Consider the following 17,534-nt stretch of genomic DNA (forward strand, 5'->3'; position numbering starts at 1 on the left):
TCTTTAATTGTGTTGGCTGCTTTACAGTAAACCAGAGAAAACAAGTCAGGCTTATGCACAAATGGTTACCAAAATTTATTAAGCTAGATTCTAATCATGTGGTTACAAAATTGCTAGTGCCTACTTATTTAAATGTAGAGATGTTACACACACAAACAAGTTACAAAACTGAAGCCACAATCCCAAAGAAAGAAAACAAAGTATAGAGCTCTATTTCAAAATATGTGTACACTAAAGATAGGAGATCAGGTGTGGGTGCTTCTTACCCTCCTTGCATCTCTCGATTCCAGCGGTGCCAAGCCAGGATCGGTCACTCAATTCCACGGAAAGACGAATAAGGGACAAGGCTTAGGGACCCTCTTAGCTGCAGAAGCCTTGGGAGGCTGTCACTTATCTGACCAGCAAATAGATAGTGAAAAGCACTCAAAAATCATGGTGCTGTAGGTCCCCTACTTATACCTCTGTACTCCTTTATTCTCTTTCTCCTTTCTTATGCCAAATTGAGGCTGGTCTGTCTGGGTGACGCCAGCTTTCGCAAGAGTAGTTTACACTTGCAAGGGAGAGAAACAATAAGTGTCGACTACTGGACATTTCTTTTATCAGGGTAAATATTTTCCCACCTAGGATGTTGGTGTGTGTGCATCACGCTATTTAGTAGGGGCTAAGAGCCATGTCTGTCACAGGGCCTCTGCCTGCTGTGAGCTTAATCGTTGTATCTGTTCCCAGAGACACATTGTAGCAGCACACCTGTGCTTTCACAGCTTCAAAGGCTGTGCTGGAATATATGTTAAGTGCTCTGTTCCGGCTTCCTCCTGTGTTTCCAGCAATGCTGGTCTGAGGGGGTGGGGCTGGCTGTCTGGCTACAGGGAGGAGGGGCAGGAACAGGTAGAATGGTGTAGCTTGCACGTTGGTAGTTTGGGGTTGTTCCAGACCCTTGATCAATCTGCCAGAACTGTCACTTTGATGACGATGAAGGCTAAGTGATGGACGCACATGAATGGATGGTCTATGAAACCTTGGCTTCCCTCTGGGCAGCTCAATGGGTCTTTGAAATCCTGAAAATGGCTGAGGACGGGATCTGTGCACCATTTGGAATCTGCAAAGCTTTTGTTTTCTTGCAGGTGTATAAATCCCAAGGGAGCATAAAGTGGCCCGGGAATCCTTTAAGAGATGCAAAAATTCATCAGTGGATTCAGCAAAATGTTTTGACCCATCAAAGGAAAAGTTTTTGATGGTGTTTTGGACCTCTCTTGGGAACCCGGAGATCTGGAGCCAGGATAGTCTATGATCATTGCTGTAGAAATGGAATGAGCAGCAGTCCTAGACGCACACTGCTTAGGCTCATTCGCCGTGGCGTCCTGCTTCTACAGCGTGAAGGAGGTTTGCGGTACTGAGGTATATTTGGCACCTTCGGTCTTAGAGAAGCCCAGAGCCCAAGGTCCAGAGTTGGTACCAACAGAGTGTGGAGCCTCAGCGGTACCCAGAGCAGGACATGAGCTCTCCCATGCAGTCTTAGCCTCTGTCTCCTCAGAGTTTAGGGGTATATTCTGTCACAGTCTCCTGGCCTGGATCCGAGGCCAGATGGAGAGAACGCTCCATCATTAAGAGCTTAAATTTTATCTCTCTTTTCTACCTGACTCTGCTTTTAAAGGGATATGCATCCCCCATCCCCCAAACAGCAGATATGCTGGGAAAGCCTGACACTGACCAGGAAAGCTTCCCAGCCATTGAGGCAGCGTTTGAAACTCAGAGATCCTGGCATATCCTGGGATGACAGGGATCTTGGGACAAAAAAAGGTCCCTCGTCCCCCCCGCCTTGGGGAAAGATTATAAACCAGGCCCCTTTACAAAATCAACTAAATATAATACATTAAAGAAAAGGAAAAGAAAATATTAGACTACAGAACAAGCTTTTAATAGCAAAGTGGACACTCTAATGCTCCATCTCAGACCAAGGTGGTTGAGAAGGAATGGAGGACAGTTAACCGGCTTATATGTTCTCAGTGTGGGGCAAAAGGATGTGTAGGATGCATGCACGGGCCAAAAAGACCCACCAAAAATCTCCGAAGACACGTGGAGTGTAAGCACACCTGCAGTGGAGCACCCATCGGGACACTACTCAAAGAAGAAGAACAAGAACTTGAAACTATAGTGAAGAACATAATTATCAGACACATAGATGAACACGATTTGTTGGGGAAGAGTCAACATGGTTTTTGTAAAGGAAAGTCATGCCTCACCAATCTATTAGAATTCTTTGAGGAGATCAACAAGCATCTGGACAAAGATGATCCAGTGGATATGGTGTGCTTAGATTTTCAGAAAGCCTTTGACAAGGTCCCTCACCAAAGGCTCTTAAGAAAAGTAAGCTGTCACGGGATAAGAGGGAAGGTCCTCTCCTGGATCAGTAACTGGTTAAGAGATAGGAAACAAAGGGTAGGAATAAATGGTCAGTTTTCAGAATGGAGAGAGATAAATATTGGTATCCCTCAGGAGTCGCTACTGGGACCAGTACTGTTCAACATATTCACAAATGATCTGGAAAAAGGGGTAAACAGTGAGATGGCAAAATTTGCAGAGGATACAAAATATACAAAAGATAGTTAAGTCCAAAGCACACTTCCGAGAGATACAAAGGGATCTCACAAAACTGGTTGACTGGGCAACAAAATGGCAGTAATGGAACATTTGTAAGGTAGCAATTCATACGTTTCATAACAAAAACCTTCTGAGATGTTTTTCAAAGGCAAGTTTGTGTTATTGTGGTACTCTGGGATTTTATAAGACGTTTTAGTTTTGTAGTTGAACACTGAAATTTGAAGAAATATGGTACATTTCTACATATTAACAAATTCTAAATCAAGGAACATTAAGAAAACACTTTCACTGATTTATAAGTGGAAAATCAGGCCTGACAAATTTCTGCACATTACTTGCATAGTTGCACAAGATGAAAGAGTGGACATGATTTACCTAAATTTCATAATACACTTTAATAATGTACCACAGAACAGAGTGACTTACAAAGTTAGAAAGAAAGTATGAGACAGGAGATCACAAAATTGGTTTAAGGACAGGAAACAGAAGGTGCCAGTGAAAAAGAGCCATTCTGGATGGGGGTGGGGTGATATAACAATCAGTTTTAGGATCACTTACTTCAAATATGTATACAAGTGATTTTTGTGGTGTAGGGGACAGAATATCATTTCAAAACTAGTTACATACACTGAAAGAAAAAATCAGAAGGCTTAGAGGTAAGCATTATTTATTATTTATACAGAAGTGTACTAGGCACTTTATAGAAGAAGTAAAACTCAGATTCCTGCCACAGATGTCTAAAATCCAGATGATAAATTATGATAAAAGAAGTGGGGGTAGCAAACAAACAGAACGAGGTGGGAAAGGGTGAGCTAAGATAAGAGAACAACAATTTACACAATTACTGATTTGCATACCTTGATAGCCACATGACTATTTTTAGCTCACTTCTTGTGGGCATCAATCCAGAAGCTAGGGGTTTTTTTTGAGGGGGGCAGGAAGAGACAGGGAGAAGGTGGTGCACGGGTGAACAGGAGTTTGGAGGCTCTCCACAAATGTGTGAAGTGTATATATAGTAGAACTTGGATGCAGGGAAGCTCAGTTTATGGTGAAACTGAATAAAATTTTCAAACTATTTCAAAATGTGCAAATTACTATTCCAGTTACGGGGAACCATTTTCCATAGTGAAATTATTCAGTGTTAAAATTCAGTCCATTGTTATAGGTTTTATTCCACTCTATATCTGAAGAAAGGAAACATTTCAAATGTAAAGAAGTATAGTACACTTGGCCAAACTCAGCCGTGGTATAACTCAACTGAAGGTGACAGAAGTATATCAAGGAAAAACTCCATTCTGTGAGATTCAGGAACAAAGAAATTGTAGAAACAACAACTAAAAAAAAAAAGACTAGAATAGGAACATAAGAACGACCATACTGGGTCAGACCAAAGGTCCATCTAGCCTAGTATCCTGTCTTCCGACAGTGGCCAATGCCAGGTACCCAGAGGGAATTATCAAATGATCCATCCCCTGTCACCCATTCCCAGCTTCTGACAAGAACCCTTGGTGGGAGTATGTATTGTGTTCTAATAGAGTAGAAGCTGATAGAAGCTATTTTGATCCTGCTGTACACTGGGGAAAACAATATCTGCATGGTGTATAATGCATGTCAGCAATTTACAAGAAATACACTGCTGAAGCTGACAAGGCATAGCAAAAACACAGAGAAAAGGATTCTGCTGCTTCGTGAGTATGTATTTTAAAGAAAGTTTAGCCACCCGTGGCCTGTTTGTTTTAGCATAACAAGCTGGCACAAAGGAGATGATGGGGTGGGGGGATCACAGATATTTAAGATTCTAGAACAAAAAGAAGGGCTTTATTTCAAAAAGCTGTTTTAAATACTACTCAAGCAAGAGGTCATGGAAAGGATGGGTATAAAGAATGAGAAATGATGGCACAATTTCTCCAAGCGTGGTGTTGTTATGAAACAAACTGTCAAAATGCTGTTCAAGTCAGTCATCCAAAGCAACTCAAAAGTAAATTCAACTAATATTCAGAAACAGAGGAAATAGTTGGTACACCTATTTTTGGGTCACTGTAAACAGATGCAGGTTGATTTGCATTTACTGCAGGTCTTGACACACTACAGCTTTTACTATTAATGTTCCACAAAACAAAACCTAGAACTAAAGCAAATGAAATTGATATACAATCAATGCATTGTTTTCGTATGCAAGAACAGCATTAAGTTTCTAATTAAATTATGATCTGTCAAGTTACCAGAGGGGAATGAGTAAATCCATTAGCTTCCTTTGCATATTTATAACTCTAGAAATGTTCCTTAAGCATGAAATCCTCACCTGGAACCCATCCTGCAAAGTGACTGATAGGAGGAGGCAGGCATGTAGACAATAGCAGAGTTGTAGCACAGCATGAGAAAGCCAAGCACCTCAAACCTGAAGACAGACAAAAGAAAATACATGGATTCAGATTTTAATAGTCCACCAGAAGAACTTAAACATTGTTAATGGTTCACTCGCAGGACAAGATGGCACCAGAAATACAGTACATCAGCCAGTAGCTATCGCTCTTCCATTTTAATTCACTGACTAGAAATAGTCAATCTTAAATATTAATATTAATATTAAATATTAAATACTTTAAAAGGCATGAGATGTAACAGATTACTATCCTAATGCCACTGCATTGTATAGACGAATAAAGCAACAAGCTATTTTAGAATATATGATTGAAGACAGACATAGTATAGGAAAAGTTTGCATTTCCCATAAACTATTTTAACCTAGTGTCTATGTCTGCCAATCAGCCTTCCAGACTGCTTGGAGACACCACTGGCAGAAATGGATCCGATGGAGAAATTATTTATATCTAATGAATTAGTAACAGACTTACAAGCTCTAAATTGTAAGAGAAGAGCCAGACAGGTAAAGTACTCGCTATATACAGGTCTATTGACCTAACATTGTTTTATGCTTCAGACTAATGAAATATCTACAACTTGACTACTCACCTGTTCTGTGCAGTGAAGGTTTCTCTCTGAGGATGAAGATCACTATAAACCACCCTGATGAGGTCATGTTGACATAGGGCTCCCTCAGTCAAAGCCATGGATCCAATCGTAGAAGGCTTGGGTGGGAAAGGAATGGGGAAAATAAAAACAGGAAATGCTAGCATAGAAAGGATCCAAAACACATGAAATTTTATCTAGAAAAAGGTTCTACTTCTCTCTTGTGATAATCTGTAAAACTGCTACAGATTATTCCTAAAATATTCCAAAGGGACACAGTCACCTTAAACCAATCATACTTGTGTCTGAAATGATTTACATAAGCGCCGCTTGTTTTAATAAAAATTCAGTATACCAGCACTGAAAGATTAGAGAAATAACATTTCATTTTCGTTACCTTCTATATTTTGTGCCTAGTCAGTTTCCCATATTGTTTCAGGCAATAATAGGAGAGAAAGCATTAAAAAATAGGATTGCAAAACCAAGACACAGTGACAGGGAAAATCAGGAGGAATATTTTAACTCACATTTTAAAATTTCAAGTTGACCATGTCCCCCACAAAATGACAAAAGCAGCAGAATAATTCTGTTTCAACTACATGCAACTAGCATGCACAAATCAACACCCAAGAGCCATACTTTCAGCTCAACGCATAGAGCACGAGTCACAAAACACCCACTAATACTAAATACACTGTGGTATATCAAGGCCCTTCATTTTGTTTGGAGAACTTAATGGACACTGATTTGTGGGACTGAGGTATATCTGGTGCCACATGAAAATGGGGAAATAGTGGGGGTATGTGCTGTGAAACTTGCCTGACATCAATAGATGTCCAATTGTTGTCTGTGAAGCATGTGCTAGTGGTCTATAACAAGCTGGTTGGTCATATGAAGTATGCTGCAGCCAGCCCCTATACAGGGATGGGGTCTGTGTGCCAACCCACTTAGTTAATGTGGTCTCCGTCAGTCAATAGTGCATGCTGTCGATGAGTTCAACTAACCAGACTTCATGGTGGCCTTAGTTCCCTTCATTCTGTGATGGGGCCTAAGCTACCGTCAGGTGACTCAGCAAGCACTGCAAATGCTAGAAGATGAAGGGTTATATGGTACTGGCTCTCTCTTGTTTCCAGTTGTTGAACTGTATTAACACTGTCAGTCATCACTTTTCCATGTTAGAAATTGCTGTCATTGCCTTAGGGATATTATGGGATTGCAAATGGGACAAAAGGTTGTTTCCCAAGACAGCAAATAAACGGAGCACATAGTTCACAAGCAATTCCTCTAATACAGGGTTTCTCAAACTTCATTGCATCATGACCCCCTTCAGACAACAAAAATTACTACATGACCCCAGGCAGGGGGACCGAAACCTGAACCCCACTGCCCCGGGCATAGGGGCCAAACCTAAAGTCTGAGCCCCGACACCCGGAGGAGGGAGGGGACGAAGCCAAAGCTTGAGGGCTTCAGCCTTGGGCAGGGAGGCTGTAACCTGAGTCTTGCCACCCAGGGCTGAAGCCCTCGGGTTTTGGCTTCAGCTCTGGGTGGTGGGGCTCTGAATTCGGCTTCAGCCCCAGGCCCCAGAAAGTCTAATGTCAGCCCTGGCGACCCCATTAAAACAGGGTTGCGACCCACTTTGGGGTCCTGACTCACAGTTTGAGAACTGCTGCTCTGGTAAGAAGGGGTCCAGTGTTTAGAAAAAGTTTGAGAACTTCTGCTCTACATAGTTCCAGATGCAACAACACACCTCAATACTGACCTGCAACGTCCTCTATTTAAATCCTGGGTGTCTCATGTGAAAATCAAAACCTATGTTCATTTACAGTGGTTCTGTGATGTGGCCACACATCTGCTAGGGACTAGACTGAAACCACAAATTCACTTTTACATTAGTCTATGCAGGATTTAAACCCAGTTTTCAGAAGCAGAAGCCCAGTGCAGTAATACATTGCACCTTTCACCTCACACATTAGTAATTTATACGACAGATGTAATAGCGCTGAAACTTTTGATTGTTATTCAGATATATTTTAGACTGCAAAGAGCTATGAATTAGAAGAGGACTGCGTCCATTTTTACACATAAGGGGAAAACTGGAAGGAAATAACTTACAACTGCTTTATGTCCTTGACATAGCTATTTACTAAGAAATGTTTGATTCTACCTCCAACCCTGAAGAACAGCCACTATTGGCAAAAAATCCTAGAGTGGAATCCTATTTGTATTCAGGTCACTGGGAGTTTTGCTACTGACTTCAGTGGGACCAGGATTTCACTAGTAATATCTTAGTAAGACACATTTAATATAAAAAGAGAGCCAAATAAATGAAAATCCACTTGAAACTAATTCTAAGAAAAACGCTATTAAATAAGGGCTTATACATGCACATTGTGTGCTGCAGGCCACTACAAATCAGCTCATGAGTCATAGTATGGGATCAAAGTTCTTCAGTTTCCACTTTCCTCCACATTCCCAAAGCTCCCACCACAATGCAGCATTTATGGAACATGTTTAGTGCTCCCTGCTCATCAACTACAGCACAGAAAATTCAACTGGTAATCTTGCTGGAGGACAAAGGTATGGTAGCACTAAAACACAGGAACAAGCTGGAGCTGGGCAAACAAGGATTTTTAAACAGATAAATAGTACATACAGCAGAACAATGTAGTTTAATTTTTGGATCATTTTGTTTCGGTATTTGATAAGGCAGAACCATGCTTTAAATATGCTAACAGCATCCAAGCAGTAGACATGTGAAAGGATGGGAATCTATAAATCAATGAAAAACTGAAAACAAAGAACAAAACATAACATATCAGATGGAAGTATTTCATTATTCCCTTCAGGACTTACCTTCCCCATCTTCTGTTACTTCTATTGGATTAAATTACACTGTTGCAAGAATTTACCCTTGAAAGTTCAATGAAGGAAGATGCATACAGAATGTTTACCTCTAGCATTGAATGGATCCAATTTTAGTTCTTATTGGACCCAGTTCCAATTTACCACCACAGTTGCACTCTTACCTCATGGTATATTGAGGGCTTAGATAAAGAAGGGATGGTGAAAGATAAAACTTTGTTGTTCCCATCTTTGTCAGCAATTTCCTACAGCAGAGAAAGAGACACGAGGGAACTGGTTTTTGGACTCTTGTGATTATACCACACAGACATAAAAACATAAATCATAAAATAAGGCCCCGATCTTGCAAACTGATTCATCTGCACAGGCCTTTAGTGGCACTGTACACAGGCATAAAGTCAATTGGACTGCCTCCATTATAGTAGATTGCTTTGCAAAATCAGGGTTTAAGAAAATTCACAGAAGAGTATTTGTTCTTTTTGTGACCACGGCTTTCTCAGACCTTTAAGAAAGAATTAAAAGATTTTTCTAGCCCCATCTCTAATTTATAAATCATAGAATTACATAGTGAAACAAGACTGATGCTGAAGGGCCAAAGGAATATATATGTATTACTGCAGATGAGTCATTTGCTAGCAATTGGTAATGTCTCTTGATAAACCCATCGAAGGGAAAAGATGAAAATGTGGGGACTGATTTCTGCAAGTACTGTGGCAAAGCAGTAAAGGATATATAGATATTTTGAATACAGCTTTCACATCAATAAAAGTTGCATTTGCCTATGGTGTGCTTGTGTTATAGCATAACATTTATGATTTATTAGAAGTAATCCTATAAAAATATGCCAGAGTCAGCAAATTCCATCTTTTCACGTTCTACCAATAAAATTTCTAACACACAGAGTATGAGTCACTCTAGTTTCAGTGACAATCAGCTGAAGGCCGTGTATCACTTCCACTTAGCTTCAAGGAACAGTGTGGAAACTAGAGTTGGCTCCATTGATAAAGCTGTTGTCTGTCTAGATCAGGGCAGGCAAACTTTTTGACCTGAGGGCCACATCGGGTTTCCAAAATTGTATGGAGGGCCAGTTAGGGGAGGCTGTCTCCCCGCAAACAGCCAGGCGTGGCCCTGCCCCTACCTCCTATCCAACCCCCGCCCCGGCTTCTCACCCCCTGACGGCTCCCCGGGACTTCTACCCCATCCACCACCCCCTGCTCCCTGTCCCCTGACCACCCCCGGACCCCCCACCCCTGACTGCTCCCTGCTGCTCCATCCAACCCCCCCTCTCATTCCTGACTTGCCCCCTGGGACCCCTGCCCCATCCGGGGGGCAAGTCAGGATGTGGCCCGCGGGTCGTAGTTTGCCCACCTCTGGTCTAGATTTAATTAGTTTCTCAAGCACTTTTTCACTCTAAAAACCAAAACAGTAAAAAAGATAACTTTTTTTATCTTTAACTTAAATCTGAGAATTTTTCACAGAGAAGATATCAGAAATATTACCCTCTAGCTCAGTGGTTCTCAACCTGCGGCCCAATTAGCACCCAGCTGTGTGCTAAAGAGTGGCAGGGGCTTGCAGCAGGGTCCAGGGTCGGGGTCACTGCTTAGCCCCTGCGGCAGGGTCTGGGGTCGAGGCTGCCGCCCGGCCCTACACAGCAGGGGTCAGGGTCGGCAGTGGGGTCGGGTTGGGGTTGCCACCCGGCCCTGCACAATGGGGTCCAGCTTCATGGTCAGGTCTGCTGCTTGGGCCCCACCACAGCAGGGTCCAGGGCTGGGGTCGGGGCTGCCACCCAGCCTCACTCAGCAAGGTCTGGGGTTGAGGCTGCTGGCCTGCCCCGCATGATAGGGGTCACAGTTTGCAGCAGGGTAGGGACTGTCGCCCGGCCCCACACAACAGAGTCCAGCCATTGGGGCTCCGCTCCTGGCCCCGCTCTGTGGAGGGGTCTATGGGCTGGGGCACTGGGCATAGTAGTGGTGAGGGAGGATTTGGGAGGTGCTGTGGTTCTCAGCCTGCAGCTCAGGTAACTCATTGTGGCCCACAATGATTAACAGGTTGAGAATCACTGCTCTAGGTTCTTATTGACATCTGCAGGGGGGTGCCAAGATACTTATATCTGCAGCTAGAGAAAAGTGTTCTTGAGTCACTCCCCATTTCACAAGGGCTTCCTTCCATTTCAGTTTGGAGAGAATGTAGCAGTATTAACTGCTGTGCTTATGCAGCCGACATAAGATCCAGAAGGACCAGCTAAAGTGCCCTGATGAACGCTGAAGCCAACGACAGATGCTTACAACCTACTTCAGCCCAGCAGATAAAAGTCAAAAGCTAGTACCAGATTCTGATATTGCTTACACCAGCATAAATCCAGAGTAACTTGACTTTATTGGAGTCAGTGTGGATTTACAAATGTCACTGAGATCAGAATTTGGCTCCATGTCTCACTTCCCAGGAATATGAACATAAAGCGCTCTATGCTAACTCTAACACACTGCTTAAAAGAAAACTTGTTATAAAGGAACAGAGAAGGAAAATATTTTAGGACAATTTATGCTTTAAAGCGATGTAAAATTGAAATTCTCATTACAAGAAAGGGCACAGCCTAACAATATTGATAATTTACCAGCCATGGCATATTGGCATAAAAATTAAGAATATAAATTTGTATGAGATACATAATTTAATGTCCCTGACAGAATACTATTTTTGACAGCCTGAAATCATCCCTAAGTTTTTGACAGCCAAATTTTGGAGTCTACAGTGAACAACATTTATTATTATGATGATTTTTTTTTTATAGTCCCAGCCAAAAGATATTTCCCACCCATGCACAACTTGTGACTGAATGTTACTTTAGCCTCAATTCTTCACCTTAAAAGGTCATTCAGAGTAACTAAATAGGAGAAGCCCAATATGGAAAGACTGAACAAGCATATTGTTCAGTCCAGGCTATCAGCAAGTTTCAACTCTTTAGATATTTATACAGACTTACTAAATTCTTTTAACAAACACAGTATACAGGGCAACAAAAAATCTTAATTAAAAAATTAAATTAACATTAACCGTAATACGTTTAGTGCTGCGCTGAGGCAGTAAATCTGATTTACAAGCTACCAAAGATGCTTCTAAAAACATGTTTTTTCTGAACACTCATTAAGTTATGCTTTCCTCTAGGTTAAACATACTTAAATGTAACTGCATTAATTCATTAGCATTTTTCATATTCTGCTCTGTTGATATTCCGTGCCTTACTTTATTTCTACTGCTCACTGATTATCTTAAAGCTCTTCACACCCATCTCTCCTTATCTCACTTACCAAATTGTAAATCCCAAGAAGCAGTGCTTCAATGCAACCGTTACTCTGTCTGTCCCTGCTGGCAGTAAGACGCAGATAAACCCAGATCAATTCTGGCAGGAACTGCAGCGTGAACCTCTTGAGTCGAACTTCAGAACTACGGTAGAGTTCAAAGAGCTGGTGGCAGACAGGTTCCAGGAGCTATAGAAAGAGACAAAACAGCTCAAATGCCAATAATCTTGTGTACTAAAAAAATGCACAAATAAAACCACCACAACTGGCAAAACTGGCATCGTTGTTGGCAACCTTAGAGATGCCAGATATTGAATGGGCATGGAGACTAAGTTACCCGCTCCCTGCTAAACATTGTCTTCAAGAATGGGACTGAGGTACATTGGTGAGGATTGTCGTTCGCACTACCATGGCCCTTAATGTACCTGATCTGTGGCAGAGTTTCATTTTCCAACTGTCAATACGACACCTTTTTATAAGCACCAAATTCATTTACCAGTGAGATGATTTGAGCTGTGCAGACCATAAAGTATGTTCATGTTGCAACCCCAATGCTTTAGAAAAATCTCAGGTGTGGAAAAAGAAATACTTACTAGTGAAATAAGTCTATATCCAGTATAAGGGTAGAGAGTGAATTAACCCTTTACCTTAGATTTTTGTTTGTTTACAAACAAGAAGGGGGGGCATTTTTGGTCAGTGGTGGGCAAACTAATTTTTTAACACTCTTGATTGAATTTGGTTCCCCTCAAACTGGAAGGCTTACTAGCACTAACTAGAGCTAGATTAAATGCAAGTAGCCAAGATTCCCCAAGGCCCTTATCAATTCAACTCAGTATGGACCCACAAAAACCCCTGCGTTCCAATAGCCAATTGTGCCAAACTGGCAGTTTTGTGATGTGCACAAAATGGTGAATAATTCCTTTTCACTTGTAACCTAAATTAAGATTTGAACCCAAGTCTCCACCTTGCAGAGACCCAATGAAAGCACATATATCTTAAATTTCTTTCCTGGTGAACAGACGTACCATATGTGTCTGGGAAATGTGCTCAACTCACAGTGCAGAAAACAAAAAAAAAAAACCTACAGGCTTCATCTAAACCCCAACTAAGTCAATGGCCAGATTCCCAATAGGATTTGGCACAGGTCTTAGGTCAGTGTCTACAAGCCACTCAAAAGTTTTGGAAGTGACGGAAACTTTTTATCCAGTGACAGAAATCTGAGGCACACAGATGATAAACAGATGAAGGCAACAGACACGACACACTACTTGACCAGACCAAGGTCACATAGTAAGTTATTGGAAGAATCTAAGCACAGAGCCCAGACTCTCCTAAACAAAAGTCCCCTTTTCTAATCAGAAAACACTCCTCATTATCTCTTACTTGTATTTCTTCAGGACAGGGAGAAACACAAGAGTCTTTGCATCAAATCATATGATCACTTTTTGTATGACATGAAAAACTCATTCTTACCAACTTCAGAAAACTTATTTTATTTCTCTCTCATTCTAAGTGCTTAGTTTGCACATACAACAAATTTGCATGGAAGTAAACCTCTGTATTGCTATGTAAATATATATTCATATACACATGCACAGATTTAAATGCCTTGACATAACTAAAAATCTCAGTGACACTAAAAATTAATTCAATACAACCCCAGGCCATTATTGTCTTAAGAGTAACTACTACATTTTTTCCAACAGAAAGGTGAGGTTAATCATTAGTTTCATTTTTAGCATACAGTACAGTATGGATGGTAAACGTACCATTTCTTAAACCATTAGTTGATTACATAAACTGTGACATCACATCCATTTAGAACATCAGTCAGAACCCTTATTATACAAGGATCTGATACAAGCACCTTGTGTAACAAGGTTTCTGGCTGACAGCTTAGTCACACTGAATGAAAAGACTTTTTATAACTAAAGCAAGAGACTAAACAAAGGATGGGGAAGACTGTGCAGCAGGAAAAGGTTAGTAGAAAAAAATCTTGTAGTTTGAAATAAAATACAGGGATTTAACAATAAATGTAAGAAATATAAGCAAGAAAGCAGAGCACCTCAAGACTCTCCTATTTAACTTGGGGTTTTCATGGCATCACAAGCCAGTCAAACCATCCGATCCCCTTGATGGAAAAACAGCCTTGTTCAACATGGTTGAATATCCAGTTATTCTATTTAGCATATTTACTATAATACTTAGCACATATAGCACATTACATGTTCAAAGTGCTGCACAAATATTAAATATGAATCCTGTTTTAATTAATATTTACTTAATGCAAACTCCTATCTATAAGAAACACTAACACCACCATCTGTTACAGTAAATGCAAAAATCTGCAGGGCAGGGACTGTTCTCTTTATTTGTCTTGTCAAATGCCTACCATATTTTCAGATGCTCAAAAAATAAAACAGTAAATAATAAAGATAAATATTGTAGAGATCGCCTTTATTGGTTCTCTTTTTAAAAATAACATAACAGGAGGCTTCTTCAGAAAAAAACTCCGCAAAAATAGATCCCCGAGAGATTAAAGTATATCGGCACATATTCAGGGGATGAGAGGTATGCAAATGCCAAAAGAAACTAGATATAAACACTGCTATAAACAGTATTTTTATTATGTTATAGGTTGTTTTCTATTTGAAATCGGATTGAGCCTGAACCAAGTCCCATTCAAATTAATGGAAAAAATCCCACTGATTGTAACAGAAGTCATATGTGCCCAGGCAGAGAAGTGACCGGTTGAAATGCATCTTCCATTATCAACTTTTTAGTTTTGTTTCAGGTTGAAGTTTTTACATGCTTGGTCTCATTCCAGAGGCTAGATACTGTGGGAAGATTCAGCAAAATCCACTCAATTGTGTTCCGCATATATAAATAAATAAATAGCATTTTAAAAATCCTTCAGTTCCTACACGTTGCAGTCAGAAATTTGTGCACACAAAACTTAACAATGGCTGAACAATTTAGTTCAAACTGGGCTTCATTTTGCAAATCTCTTGTAAGTAGCTGTTATAGCATTATTAGTGTGCTTTATAGACCAATATGAAGACATGGTCATTGCGATGAAGTACTTGAAACCTAGATGATTGTAAAGTTATGAGCATGAGAAAAATCAACCTGCAGCAGGATTTTCAATTACTTTTCTTTGACTGATCTATAGCTTACAATACAGGGGGAATGGCAGAACAAACATCTCTCTTTGTGCCTTAGCTAGTCTGCTTCCCATGGAGTCTGCAATGAGATTATTAGAGTCTATGGGCTTGTCTTCACTACCCGGGTAAGGTGACCTAAGTTACGCTACTCCACCTGTGTGAATAATGTGGCTTAGACTGACTTACCCCGGTGTCTTCACTGAGCTGCATTGACAGGAGACGCTCTCCAGTCAATTTATCTTAATCTTCTCGGGACACTGGAATACCAAGGTCAACCAGAGAGCGCTCTGCTATCGATTTAGCGGGTCTTCATTAGACCTGCTAAATCGACACCCACTGCATGGATTGCAGCAGCCTCGCTCTCAGCAATGAAGACAAGCCCGCAGAGTAAAAAAGTTCAAAAGAAATGGGTAAGATGGGGAAGTGGAACATTTGGTAGAAGTATTTAGAGAGGATATCTGACTGGATACCAGGAGACCTCAGTCCAAGGCTGATAGGTTCCAGAGGCAACAAGCCAAAGAGTTCCAAATTATGGAATTTATAAGTTCTATTTACAAGAGTTATTTTTATCTTTTTTTAAATTAAATATTCCATGTCCTTCCTGCCACCCAAATTAAAAAAAGGTTGCGAAATCAAGCACTCAGTCAAGAAATGCACAGTTAAGGCTATACCAAACCAATAACCATCCTCTTTTCCTCATGACTTAACAAAAGGACTTTTATATCTACATAAAAGTCAGCTAACACAATACATACCGTAATACAAAACAGAATTTCTTATACAAACTACAGTAAGTTACATAACAGTGCAGTTTTCATATCTTGGTTTAATTTTTTACATCTCAGAGCAGTGTACAACACAAACCACGTTTTAAGGAAGTTTGTTCATTTTGTAGATCTCACTGACTCTTAACAATCAGGACAAATCTTAAAGCTGCATATGCATGACTGCGTGTACTATACAAGATAAAGTTACATAAGAAATTCCAGTATTATATCATGATAGAAGGAATGACCTTATTTTAAGGCATAAGCATAAATGGGGAAAGTTAAAAGAAATCAGTTAATGTCTGTAAAGCACTTTGAACACGGGAAAATACTGGATATATGCTTTTTTTAAAAAAAAAATTAAAGACTGAGCTTTCAATGTTAACTCTGGATGTCTTGGTCTGAGTATATGATTTCTCAAGTTCAACACTGCATTAATGTTACTTTTTGCATGGAGTAGATATGGATTTCCGTTAATTTACTTGGTCTTGCACCTGCTCCATACCCATCAAACAAAAAAAAATTGTGAACTGTCAATGAACAAATTGTACCTTTAAAAAGGAAGGAAAATATCAAGTGTACCATTTACACATTATTTGATTAAATAAGCCACTTCTGAACACTCTTTGCTCTCTTTATTTAAATACTTTATTTGAATACTGCCCTTCTCAATATTTTCACTATATTAAGACCCATGAGGGAATTTAATACTTTTGCAAAATTAAACTAACTTTACTTGACATTAATTTCTCAGTATAACTGTTGTCCCTGGAGAGCAAGCATTTTGAGCATGATGAACAGCTGCTGATAAAACACACACCTCTGAAGGACAATACTGTTGTATTTGTTAACCTATTATGGAGCCAGCAGTCTTCGAGAGATTTGTTTTTAAAGCAAATTATGATGGTAGATCGTTTCAGATAATTTTAAACAATGGTGCAGCCATGATGAGGCTCGAGTTATGGTAAAAATTTATATACCCCTCTTCATGAGGAAATACATTCCCTAATTCCTTGTACCAGATTTTTACTACTCATATGGCAGAATAATAGAAGTCTACAAGCAAAAAACTTATCCTCTGGCTAACATAGAATCCTACAGTCCTATGAAGATCCTACCTCCTAGAACTCAGTATTAGTGCAGCACTGAACATTGTAAAAGAGCCTAATGTGTTGTTATATTTCCCTTATGTAGAATAAGCTTGGAAGAAATATGCTAAGGAGAGTCTTGCCACCTTGAAAGTCAAGATTTTAGCTGACATTTTTGGAGCAGATTCTGATCTCAGATGCATGTATTCCTCAATACCTGGGCAGAAGCCATAGCAGTGGATTTAGGTTTTTTAAAATTTATTTTAGGGCTGTCGATTAACCGCCATTAACTCACGCAATTAACTCAAAAAAATTAATCGCGATGAATCAGTTTTAATCGCACTGTTGAACAACAGAATACTAATTGAAATAAATAATAGTTTTGGATGTTTTTCTACATTTTCAAATATTTTTATTTCAATTACAACACAGAATATAAAGTGTACAGTGCTCACTTTATATTACAAATATTTGCACTGTAAAAATGACAAACAAAATAAATAGTATTTTCAATTCACCTCATACAACTACTGTAGTGCAATCTCTTTATCGTGAAAGTGCAACTTACAAATGTAGATTTTTTTTTAATGTAACTGCACTCCATAATAAAACAACGTAAAACTTTAGAGCCTGCAAGTCCACTCAATCCTATTTCTTGTTCAGCCAATCGCTAAGAGAAACAAGTTTGTTTACATTTACGGGAGATAATGCTGCCCGCTTCTTATTTATGTCACCTGAGTGTGAGAACATGCGTTCGCATGGCACTTTTGTAGCTGGCGCTGCAAG

At 40.0% G+C, this 17,534-nt stretch overlaps 1 protein-coding gene across 8 annotated transcripts in view; it reads right to left on the minus strand.

Moving 5' to 3' along the window:
• The window catches only part of HYCC2 (hyccin PI4KA lipid kinase complex subunit 2), a 100,244-nt gene that overhangs the window by 35,794 nt on the left and 46,916 nt on the right, over positions 1–17,534 (minus strand). For all 8 annotated transcript variants that reach the window (XM_075118064.1, XM_048868859.2, XM_048868857.2 and 5 more), the window contains 4 exons: positions 11,739–11,918; positions 8,595–8,675; positions 5,572–5,687; positions 4,901–4,996 (listed from right to left, as the gene is read on the minus strand). In XM_075118064.1, the coding sequence (XP_074974165.1) occupies positions 4,901–4,996; positions 5,572–5,687; positions 8,595–8,675; positions 11,739–11,918 (473 nt within the window). The remainder of the gene's footprint in view (positions 1–4,900; positions 4,997–5,571; positions 5,688–8,594; positions 8,676–11,738; positions 11,919–17,534) is intronic.

Source organism: Caretta caretta, chromosome 11 (genome assembly GCF_965140235.1).
Source record: "Caretta caretta isolate rCarCar2 chromosome 11, rCarCar1.hap1, whole genome shotgun sequence".
Taxonomy (NCBI): domain Eukaryota; kingdom Metazoa; phylum Chordata; order Testudines; family Cheloniidae; genus Caretta; species Caretta caretta.